The sequence below is a fragment of the Platalea leucorodia genome (genome assembly GCF_965183815.1).
Source record: "Platalea leucorodia genome assembly, chromosome: 3".
NCBI classification, from domain to species: Eukaryota; Metazoa; Chordata; class Aves; order Pelecaniformes; family Threskiornithidae; genus Platalea; species Platalea leucorodia.
This window is the reverse complement of record NC_138825.1, coordinates 120,479,438-120,492,008: the sequence shown is the minus strand read 5'-3', so window position 1 is coordinate 120,492,008 and position 12,571 is coordinate 120,479,438. Positions and strand designations below refer to the sequence as shown.

General features: G+C 44.0%; 1 protein-coding gene across 2 annotated transcripts in view; it reads right to left on the bottom strand.

Annotated features, from left to right (window-relative positions):
* The window catches only part of EVA1A (eva-1 homolog A, regulator of programmed cell death), a gene marked incomplete at both ends in the record, with an annotated part of 209,026 nt that overhangs the window by 99,719 nt on the left and 96,736 nt on the right, over positions 1-12,571 (bottom strand). For both annotated transcript variants that reach the window (XM_082305937.1, XM_082305936.1), the window contains one exon: positions 1,557-1,700. In XM_082305937.1, the coding sequence (XP_082162063.1) occupies positions 1,557-1,700 (144 nt within the window). The remainder of the gene's footprint in view (positions 1-1,556; positions 1,701-12,571) is intronic.

Sequence of the window (12,571 nt, the reverse complement as noted above, 5' to 3'; positions counted from 1 at the left end):
ATGAGGCAGATTTCACCCACTAAAAAGCAAAACATGCCATTTTGTGCTCTCAAGCGTGACTCATTTCCTGATGCAGTTAGGCTATGACTAGGAAAGTTACGGTCAGATTAAGAGATCATTAATGTCTTTTGTAGTGGACTTTGGGACCAGGACCACAATGCCAGAATAAGGCTGCGGAAGCCTTTGAAGGAGATATCCTCTTGGAAATACATCATGGGGCTCTGTTTGGTTTGTTCCTGGATTTCTGAGTTATGAAGCTCCTGTTTTGCTGCATTGCTTTAGTTTCCATCAAATCCCCATGAGGATAAGCTTCTCTCCAGCCTCTTTGCAAGAAAAGTGATATAACAACATCACCTTCCTGGTTAGAAAATTCACAAGGCTTTGCATGGATAGCCTTGCTACTTCTTGCTACATCATTTCAAACAAAAACAAAGAAACCAAGAGAAAAATAATTCAACCTTCCTGCCATGCCTGCCAAATGAAACAACAGCCAGACAGGAGCTCAGAGCCTGATGCTCCTGCATTTCTCTCTCTGCTCTTCAAGGTGCAGTACACCAGCCATGCTACAGCAACTGTACAAAACACCATAGTGACTCCGTCTCAAATACCATCTATCAGATTCAGCGTGCTGCAGTCATACACCGAGATTGACCCATAGACCTGTTGTTGCCTGAGGATACAGCCAGCACCTCCTCTACTCCATGCTCAGCCATCTACTCAGCAGATTCAAAACAGCACCAGAATTTCCTCTTCCAGGTGGACGTAAAAAGGAATGGAAAGAGAGACTGAACTGATCCTAGTAACAACTATGTAAGCAAAACCCTCATGCAAATATTTTCAAATATATCAGCTACAAATGACCAAAATGTCATCACTGGAAGAAGACAGGCCTGATGTTATCTTCACATCACAGAGCTCAGAGAGGAACATTTTTTTCTCTGTTGCAAAATAAGATGACTAGTCAAGCAGGAGTACATTGTCTGCTCAACACCATGACTTAAGCTCCCAACTGAGAGCTCCAACTGTTTGTTTGGGTTTTTTTTCAAATAACAATATTTTGTTAGGAAAATGTTACAATGTTCACCTGAAGATTTTGGGACTGATTTTCTACTAATGCCATGGATGAATATGGATTGGTGATTGTCTTATTCTACTGCACAAAATGAGATACAGAACAAAGTAATAAGGATCCTACTGCTAACCACAATTTTGCTGCAGTCAAATGAAATGGCAGGATGCTAACATTCAGGATGTGGATTGATTGCACCACCAGATTTTCCTGCCTTGCGGAGGCAGCGTTGAACGGGTTAACAAAAACATCATTTCCATGTTTTCTGCTTTTTCTACCAAGCCAATGAGTAGAAAAAGAGACAGAATTAAACCACTCTGGTGATCCACAGAGCTTTCCCTTGTTGACCAAATAAGAATCACCATGAGCCAACTGGAAGTTCAACAACTTTTTAGGTGTGATTACAAGTCTTGTCGTTCTTCACATACCACTGTTCATCAAACACATACCCCAATGAGAGTCAAAGTAAGAGAATTTCGTGGCTCACCACAGGTGTAGATGACATTAAGATGCTTTCGGATGCCTGGGTAACAAGGATCTCCAAATTCATAGGTGCTGGCATATATGCTGCAGCTTCTCTTCCCATGACAGCGCTTGATCATGAGTTGGAGAGCAGTAGCTGACTGACACTCTAAAAGAGAAAAAGGATACCTATTTGTGAATATTTGTCCATTCACATCAGAAATTGCCTAAAAAAAAGTTACCAGATGCAGACTGTGAGAGCACATACATATGAGCTTTCCATGAGTATTAAAAAATCTTTGTGTTTACATGGGAAGGTGTATCTGACTCTCAAACACCTCTAATAAATTGTAAATTGATGAAATAAAATTACCAAAAAGAACAGTGAGGAATCAGAAATCCCCATAGCTCTGTAGAAAGACAGCTGCAAATAAAAGATGGTTTCTTTCCAAAGGGAAAAGGCTGTCCATAATAAAAATAATTCCTTCTTACCTCGCATTTATTCTATAAAGGCCTGAAAGGACTCTAAGACAGGTATCAGTATCTTCATTTTAACAGATGGAGAAACAGAGTCATAGAAAAGTAAAAAGACTAACAACAGAAAATCAGTGCAGAACATGGAAAAAGACTCAGATCTTTGGAGTCTCACTCCAATATATTTATGCAGAAACACTACAAGCTTCCCCATAAGTGAAGAGACTGTCATAGGACAATAAAACATGTTAATAGTACAGTTATAATATTCATATGTAATTCCTGTAGATTATTTAGCTGTCTGATGATGCAATTGATCACAGTAACATGCAATGTTATTAGCAAATTCCCACCTCACGGGTGCAAGGGAGATGGACATTGTGATCTTGTTCAGAGAAGGGTAAAACTCTGATCTGATCAGGGTGTGTTGATTTTTTCCAGTTTTTACTTGTGTGGTGGGTTGACCCTGGCTGGATGCCAGGTGCCCACCAAAGCCACTCTGTCACCCCCCTCCTCAGCTGGACAGGGGAGAGAAAATATAATGAAAAGGCTCCTGGGTCGAGATAAGGACAGGGAGAGATCATTCACCAATTACCATCACAGGCAAAACAGACTCGACTTGGGGAAATTAGTTTAATTTATTACCAATCAAATCAGAGTAGGGTAATGAGAAATAAAAATTAAATCTCAAAACACCTTCCTTCTACCCCTCCCTTCTTCCCGCGCTCAACTTCATTCCTGATTTCTCTTCCCTCCTCCCCTCCAGAGGGACGGGGAATGGGGTTTGCAGTCAGTTCATCACACGTTGTCTCTGCCGCTCCTTCCTCCGCAGGGGAGGACTCCTCACACTCTTCCCCTCCTCCAGCATGGGGTCCCTCCCATGGCAGACAGTCCTCCACGAACTTCTCCAGTGTGAGTCCTTCCCACGGGCTGCAGTTCTTCACGAACTGCTCCAGCGTGGGTCCCTTCCACAGGGCGCAGTCCTTCAGGAACAGACTGCTCCAGCATGGGTCCCCCGCGGGGTCACAAGTCCTGACAGCAAACCTGCTCCAGCCTGGGCTCCTCTCTCCACGGGGTCACAGGTCCTGCCAGGAGCCTGCTCCAGCATGGGCTTCCCACAGGGTCCCAGCCTCCTTCAGGCATCCTCCTGCTCCGGTGTGGGGTTCTGCACAGGCTGCAGGTGGATCTCTGCTCTACCATGGACCTCCACGGGCTGCAGGGGGACAGCCTGCCTCACCATGGTCTTCCCCACGGGCTGCAGGGGAATCTTTGCTCCAGCTCCTGGAGCACCTCCTCCACCTTCTCCACTGACCTTGGGGTCTGCAGGGTTGTGCCTCTCACATATTCTCACTCCTCTCTCTGGGTGCAGTTGCTGTTGTACAGTTTTTTCTCCCCCTTCTTAACTATGCTATCCCAGAGGCGCTACCACCGTCACTGATGGGCTCGGCCTTGGCCAGCAGTGGGTCCGTCTTGGAGCCGGCTGGCATTGGCTCTATTGGACACAGTGGAAGCTTCCAGCAGCTTCTCACAGGAGCCATCCCTGTAGCCCCTCTGCTACCAAAACCTTGCCATGCAAACCCAGTACAGCCTGTTTCATTTTGAGGGGAAGAAATAGGGGGAGTTTGGGTAGGCGTTTATTAGCCTTTGTTATGTCCAAGAGAGTTGTATCAAGTCACCATTTCTGGCCCACTTCTGCAGACTGAGGTGATCAGCATCCCTGTCTGCTCTTAGAAGATGTTGTATTTCTAAGTACCATCCAGGTAGAAATATTCTGTTAAGCATGTTTATTCCATGCAAGTAGAAATGTTTGTCACATCAGGAATTTAGGATATGGAAAGCCCCCAAAATAAATATTTTCCCAAGTATTATTTTTTGTCAGATGGTTGTGCCTGTTTTCCCAGCTGAGATGAAAATGATTTGTACAGACAAGCTCTCGAATTTTTAGGTGCTAGACTGATAGTTTGCTTTCACTGTCCAGCCAGGGCCAAGCACAAGGGGAAGCTGACAAGAAGACATTTCTTCAACATTAAGCTATTGCTAAAAGCAACACAAAAGCTACAGAGAAAGGAATACAAACCTCTTTTGGTCACTAATTGGGAGGCAGGGAAAGGGAAAATGAACCCCAAAAGGTATCGAATGCTAGAACCAGCACAACAACAAAAGCCATGAGAGACATGGGAAAGTCACAGAAAACTAAGCCTAGAGGACAAAATGTCTTTTTTCTCAAATCAAAGGCAGCATTTTATTTCACATGCTGCAAATGACAAAAGAACAGGGCCCCATGTGAGCATTTTCATACTGAACCACCCAAACTTCCTTAGGGGATTTTTCAACCAACGCGTGTCAGAGGTTCCAGTGGAAACATCTGGCATGCAGCAATCCTGCTTTATTGTCTTTTTGTCAAATGTCCAGTTAGAGAAACTCATCAAATCTAAGCACCGCACAGGATTTCATGGAAGGCACCTATTCTTTTTATTTATTATTGTTCTCATGCAAAACAGACAGCATCCCACGGCTGTCTGCACAGGGGCCTCACGCCCCAGCACAGGAGCACCCTACCTCCGTGGGAGGGTGGGGAATTACCCATTACTGGTCCTGTGAGAGGCACGACAAGTCTTTTGCATACATCATCACCAGAGATGGTCAGCCTTTGGGACGCTCCTCTTGTAGGAATGAGCAGTAACAAACTACAGACTCTGCCCCCCACCTTAACAAACTGGACTGACTCTTCAGGTGCCAGATCTGTAGATTCAGCACATTGAACACACTTCTAGGAGTTTTATCTGTCATATACCCTCACACTAACATCACCAGCTTTTCTAGCCATCACCAGGCATGTCTTGGTATCAATGACCTCCTTCCTCCCACGCAGTTCTGAGCAGGCTACGGTCTCCATCCATACTGATTTCAGCAGCAGCATCTGCACTAGGAAACCAAACAGGGTTCGAATCCAGACCCACCATTATCCCCCTTGTTTAAGTGCTACCCTGTTCCTTAGAATGATTTTGCCAACTAGCATTACCCCAAACAGGTAATATAGTCTGAGATATAACAGGGCTAGTCCCAATCAATTTGCAGAAAGTGGACCCAGATATTTTGGACAGAAAGTAGAGGAGCAGGTACGTGGTAGAGGGTTCAGTTGCATGGACACAAGGTCAGCCAGCCACAGGGGCAGACAGCAGGCTCTTTCTCACTGTATTTAGTACAGAGTAGGTGATGTGTACATGGTAGGTGAGCACAACCCTGATGCTACCTTTATCAGGTAGTAGCTTTCCTTTTCCACAGGAGAGGACAGCCTTGCCCATACTACCCACGGAAAACAACATGCCATACTGCCTAAAGGCAGCTGTGGGTCCCTGCTGTAGCCCCTTCCCCTGCCCCGCTACCAATGCAGATGGAGCTTGAGTTATAAGTCTCTTCTATGTAGCTCCATCTGCCAGAGCAGGCCCTAACACTGCAATCCCTACTTGTATTTTAACAGTGCCTAGGCCCAGCCTACACTGGCTACATGTTCACTGGTAAATAAAAATGTACCCTGGCCCATTCCCTGGCCCTGAGGCCAACTGTGGTGGAACAACCCACATCCATGCTATTAAACAATCTTACCCTCCAAAACAGCGTGGTGACACCCAGTGCCTGTCCTATAACCAACCTCAAACCATCTTCTGGACTGCCTAGGAGAGTGTTAGCTAGGCCAAGGCAACAAACCATGCTATAGACCATGCTACAATTTAACAGTACAGAAGACCTATTTCCAGTATCTGTGTTCAGCCCCTGGTGCTGCTAGTTTACCAGCATACATGTACCCTAGATACCCAGCTTCTTCAGGCACAGACCAATACTCCATATTCACAAATATCAGTAGTGAAATCCCCAACTGTCCTGTTGCCAGGCTGCTCCAGCTCAACCTGCACTAGCCAAAATGAGCAGAAAAGCAGAAGAAACTCAATATGCTTCAATTACAGATGGGGATGAAATCCCCTAGCATAGAAAATAAGGCACCATGATTTTAAAAGCTTCTTTTACGTGGACTTTTTGCAGATCTTAATATTGAAAATATATCCAGGAAAAAAGTCACCTGTTGGGACTGCAGCACATAAACCATACGATAATTTAGTTGGAAGCAATATCTGGAGCCTACCCAGTCCAACCTCCTGCTCAAAGCACAGCCAGCTTTGATGTTACATCAGGTTGCTCAGGAATTTGCCCAGGCAAGTTTTGAAAACCTCTACAGATAAATATTCCCCGAACTCCTTGGGCACCTGTTCCAGGGCTAAACCACTCTCCAGGTGAAGACTTTTTTCCTTGTATCTAATCAGATTTCCATTGCTGCAACCTTTGTTCATTGCTTTTGGTGGTTTTTTGGGTTGGTTTTTTTTTGTGCATTTCCAAGAAAAATCTTCTGTAGAGCCACCTATTAGGTAGCAGAAAACAGCAATAAGATCCCACCCTGAGCTCTCTCTTCTTGAGACTGAACAAACCCAGGTCCCTCAGCATTTCACATATGCTGTGTGCTCCAGCCCCCCGACCAACTTGGTGGCCTTTCACTGGACTTGTCCAATGTTTCAACATATCTCTGTATCTGGGGAGCCCCAAACTGGACACTCCAGTACTCCAGTTAAGTGGAGTACTGGAATGCCAAACAGAGTGAATAAACCCCCTCCTTGATGTGCTTACAACATTCTTACTAATAAAGTCCAGTATCCTCTTAGCCACCATGCCATAAGACCACACCACTGACTCATGTTCAACTTCTTGTCCCCCAAGACCCATTGGTCCTTTTTCTGCAGAGCTGCTTTCTAGCCAGCTGGTCCCTAGCCTGTGCTGTTGCAGAGGGTTATTCAGGTGCAGAACTGTGCTACAAACTCCATCCCATGATCCAGGTCATTACTGAAGATGTTAAGCAATATTGATCTCTAACTGCTTTTAAGTGGCTGCCAGTTTGACTTCAACATCATAGCATTGTGCAGCTTTCTTGTAGTACTCCATTTCCTTGGCTCTTGTAGCAAACAGCCACAATTTAGGCAAGTCTTTACTGTTCCCACTGACCTCCAAACCCTAATGAGCACCAAAATCTGGTGAATGCAGGGGTGGCAGAAAGTCATCTGAGGTACCTATGTTACAAGATCCAGCTAAACTCTACTGACAACACCAGGCTCCCACATGGTAAATCCAAATACTCTTCTCATTTTCCCCATGGTAAGGCCTGAGCCTTTCTCCTGGAATCAGTCATATTCTTCCAGCCCTGAAAAAAAGAAATGGACTCTATAGACAAAATTTGACAAAGTATTCACTTCAAAGACTTCCTTTTGGTCACAACAGGGAATTTTCCCTCCACAAAATTTGTAAGCACAAATGCCTTGTGCATTCCCATAAACTCCAGGACAATCAGCCAGCAGTACTTTGAGGGAGGACTACACCAATACTGAGATTAGCTTGGTCTCCCCTCTTGGTTTTTTTGATCTGTCAATGTGTTCATCCTCCACATAACACATTGAACTGAAAAATGTAAGAGCAACAATCAAAACCTCCAAATGGAACCATCTCCCTTATACACTTCAAAGGATTTGTGATAAGGAGGTCATTTAGCTGGATGCCAAAATGTCATATTCAAGCATCTTTATTCCCTCACTAACTGGCACTGAAGATGTCAATAATACATCTGAGATATGGCTGAGTGATAGATGAGGCTACAGCACCCTCATAAATCAGTCACCATCATGTCATTCAGAGCCCTAGAAGTGACAACACGGTATTTTCTTTTACCCCTATGTCTCAGGAGTATAAAAACACTCAACATCACTCCTGTTGGCTGTTACGAAGTGTGTGTAGGTAATTTAACTTCCAAATGTAAACAAGTCCTTAGGGAGCTGGTTTGAAGTGAGATCTCCAAGTATATCAGTACTTCTTCAGGAGGTGATTCCAGGTCAGAAGTCTTCACCTCCAGGTGCCCATTCCCAGAGTTCAGAGAGGCAAGGAAACAGAGGCTCTCTTATCCATAAATCATGCAGTTAGCCTCTCAAAAAGATGCAGGTAAGCCAAGCCCAGCAATGTGGTAAAGCAGAGTTGGGCTATGGTCCCCTTCAGCTGGCCAAATTCACATTTTCCAGGTCTTCAGAAGTGGGAGACTAGATGTAGCACTCTTATTGCACCAGATGTTATGCTCATTCAGGGCAACATCTCCTTTCTTTTGCTGCTTGTTTGCTTGCTAAATGCAAACTGTGGATGTTATATGAAATACCATCCTGACATCAGTGAAAACAAGTGATCCCATGTGTCAGAGAGATGGGAAGGACACTCACAAATGCCAACACCATATCACTAAGTCTGAGGTAAGTACTGCTAAGCAGAGCCAGGCCCCTGCCAAGAACCTTTTAAAGCCCACAAAGCTCAGATCCCACAGCAGAGCAATAAAAACCACTTTAAGACCTCACAGATGATAGAGAGCCCACTTACACAGGCTGGGCCAGAGTTACCCTCGGCTTTCATTAGTCTTGGATTGCTTCAGTACACTGCCGAAGAGCAAATACAAATCCTGGCTACGGTGAAACTTCCACATGTGAAAGTGTTTAAAGATATCAGCTGTGCTTTTGGAATACAGTATTTTGAACTAAAGTTTGGGTTTAGGAGAGAGTGGTATCAGCTCGCTTTATCCTCTTTACTCCCACTTTCTAGACGTTGTACGTCCCTCCAACCTTGCTCCTGGTACAAGGTGAATTCCCTTTCGCAGGATCACTCCACAAATGCAGACTGCTGGCCAGTTTCTTTTCACAACTCTTAGTCTAAGCCCTCAGTAGGTAATTCATCCTACCAGTTGCATTTAGTATGGTAATACTCCCTGATCTACTATCTTTATCAGCCCAACCTCTGACGGGGTGAAAACCCAAATCAGATGGCAACAAAGCCATGCTGGAGGATTTTACCAGCTGCAGCTTGCAGGCAGCATTGGCTTTAAAACTGGAACCAGTCTCAGTGATGTAATGTCCATATCATCAGGCTCACCACAATGAATGGGTTTTAGTCAGTTTAAGGCTGCTTCCCAGCCTGACTATTTCTTTATTACCTCTTCCTGGTGAAAAAAAGAAATTGGACCCAATGCCTATTAATCACATCCGTTACTTTGGTTACTCACTGTTACTTGTTTTTCTCCAATAAGGGTGACACATCCAAATCTGAAATCCAAGCCATACGTTGCTGCTTTTGATTGCAAAACCTATCTGGGTTTGAAAGAATGTTTCCAAAGGGTTTAATTTTTGCATTACGGTAACTCTTAGATGCTCTGGTGGAGATCAGAGCCTCTTCCAAGGCAGGAGTCATCACAGATGGATCCACAAACAGATTTAGACACCTAGTTTTGAGATGGGTGACTAATCCCATAGTGAAGTTGGGCATATGCCAGATGCTCAAGAACATCTGTGCATCTGTTAACCTCATGATCAGACTCACCTGCCACATCCATGTAGAGCCTGTAAAGGGCAGGTTCCTGCACAGATGAGGCAGGCTGTCCAGAGCAAGCAGGGCCATGTACACCTGAGCGTGTGAATATGTTAGCATGCTGTAAGGCTGTCGGCTCGTGGTTTTCCACAGGCTGTTCATGGATCTGGAAAGACAGCAAGGCACAGAGCACACCCCAATAGCGACATGTGTGTACTTAAAAAAAAAAGAAAAATAGAGCCTGAGAAGAAAACTCCACCCACTCATCAGAGGATGCACTGAATCTGTGAATTTAGCAAAAAAACCTGGAGCACTCATTCTACTTTTTCAACCAACAAAGTATAAGACCTTGAAGTATCAAAAGAACCAAATGATTGGCTGTAATCAAAGTCTTCAGAAAGAGAATCACTGCCTAAAATACTATTTCCAGCAGTGCACGTAAGTGATTAGGAACTGGAACAGGACTGGTGGTGCCTGATCAAGAGATTAATTCTGTGGCACACTTTGGCTTAGTGCAAAGGCATCAGGAGCAGACCTAAATCTTGAATTAAAACAGTCAGCAGAACCCTAGCTTTCCTGCTATCTTTTGAGCAGTAGGTGAGAGGAACAACCTAAGATGAATATTCCCTTGAGGGAAGTCATTTACAAACAAGTGACAGCTCTAGGAGGAAATTCCTCCCAAGCAGAGGACAGGATTTTTCTCTGAAAAATGCAGCATGATTTCTTGCTAAAGAATAAAACAGGAAAAATTACTTTCTGAGAGCTACGAAGAAGAAAGGACAGAATGAAAGATGGAAGATGCAGGAGTCAATTCACTAAGAGGAGAGAAATTTAGTTCCCGCAAAGAAAGCTGACAGATGCCTGAATCAGCGCTGTGGTTATCTACTCATCTGCCAAAAGAGAAAGCAAACTTTGATGGAATGGCAAAAAGAACGTAAGCAGGAAGAAAGTAACTCCAACCTTGCAGGTGAGGCAGCTGCCTAAATTCCTTCACGTTTTACCTAGGAGTGACTCAAAACTGCCTCATTCTGCAAGAGAATCTCTGTCATAAACATGAAGGAAGGAAAGAAGTTCTCCTTCTGCTCTTGGACAGTTTCTTTAAAATAAATAAGATGCTCCATTAGCTGTGGTTGATATAAAGTTTGGCTCCCTCATAAAGCGACAGCTGCTGGAGGTGTCTAAGCCTCTGCTTCAGCTGCAAATTAGCTAAAATCAGCCATCCTAGCAGCCTGTGAAGCATGTCTTCATAGAGGATTGATGAGCCAGTCTGTATCACATGCAGTTTATCAAATCTCAGGTATTTTCAGCTTAGCCCATGCCCATTAAGTTTGATGTTCTCTTTAAAAGCCGGTGCAGAAGACAGTTAATAAAGATAGGCTTTGCCCACTTTCTCTCTATAGTAAACAGCCTGGGAAGGTAACTTCTTTATCAGCGTAGCGCTGTCACACGGTTTCAGACGGGAGCAACAGAAATACACTGGATTTCTCTTCCTTGCCATGACACACAAGCCTCTATAGAGGACACAAGAATTGAGTTCGGTTTAGAACCACAGGGAGTGTGGAAGACAAGAGGGAAAAAAAAACCAAACTACAGATACTTAGCCCTTAAAACCAACAAATGTGAAGACCAACCAATGAAAACAAACGACTACCCTTAAACAAGAAAAGATGCAGAAGCAGATGTGTAAAGAGGAAAGCTCAGGAGCAGAGACCCAAAACAATTAAAAGGCTGCTGGTTTGGAAGTCAGAACAGAACGAGCTTCAGAAAACCTGCACAGTCAATCTGTTCCAAGCACAAGAAAACCCTCTTCAAGTGGGGAAATAAAAGAAATTAATTCATTAGAGATTGTTAAAAGCATTTCTGAGCTGCAAGCACGGGCTCAGGAGAATTTTTGCTCGATAAGCCACTGGGCTGTGGAAAAGGGTTTGCAGTCAGGCCTGGTGGGGAAGTATCACTGGGGCTTTGGCCCACACATTAGCTCTGGTTTCCCAGGTCCCTGCTCCCTGGCTGTGGTACCAGCACTCTGATGCTGTGCAGAACAGAGTCAGAGAGATGCTCCAACATCTCATGGTCAACATTGAGGCCAAGAAGAGTCTACTTCCCCCACAACAGCATCAGTCCCAGCATGCTGTTTCTTTTTCTGTGAGCTTTTATGTTTGAGAGACTTTCTATTTGGTTTTTGATTTGGCAGTGCGGGGTACTTCGGTATCATGTTGAGTTGGGTTTCTGATATAAATTGCCATCATCATTATTACAAATAGCAGCAGGGAACTTCGCATTGGTGCAGCTGGATATAGCTTCTATGTCTTGCACAATGTCAGTGAAAACAGCTGGCTAAAAAAGAAATCTACATCCAAACATTAGAAGGATCTGCAGAGAAGGCCAGCTTTATATTAAAAAGTACATTTTAATGAAAGAGAGAGAAAAATTACTCACCACAGACTTCATAAAACTTTGGAAACTTCAGCAGTAGCCCAGAAAAGAGAAAATTATCTTAAAAGCAGCTAATCACATCAAGAGACTGCAACCGAAGGATCGATTGCAGGTTTAATTACAAATGCTATAGCTACATTTAGAAACATTTGGTTTCATCATCTTGTCACCTTTGTATCTGGAACCAGAAGTCATATAAAACATATGAGGCTCCAGTTTTGCAGAGAGTGACTCAGAGTGTGTAAAGTTGAGCAAATTAATAACATTTTGCAGGTTTGGGGGCTAAAGTGAGAATCTGAAAACAGCTTCAAACTTGGCTCCAGGAAGTCTCAGAGAACAAAGCAGTTTTGGTCTGGCAATGACAGTAAAATTTTATTATTTAATTTGCAGCAGAGAAGAGTTGATTGTGGGCTGTAAGGCGTTCAAGATAAAAAGCAAGGAAGCTAATGCTTTTTCTTCACTCAGTAGAAGATAGGGATGCATTCAATGCATCTACTGTTTTGTCAAGTCCCTGATTTCATTTGTCCTTCCTATTCATTACAGACCAACAAAAGTATTTTCCTGAGCATGGGTATAGTTCAACGAGTGCCTAGAACTAGACTGAAGCAAGGTCTGAACCTCGGAAGCTGTGGGACTGCCCCACTTTTTTTAAGAGACTACCCAGCTGACACAATCTGCAAGTCATTTCTTGCCCTTGGT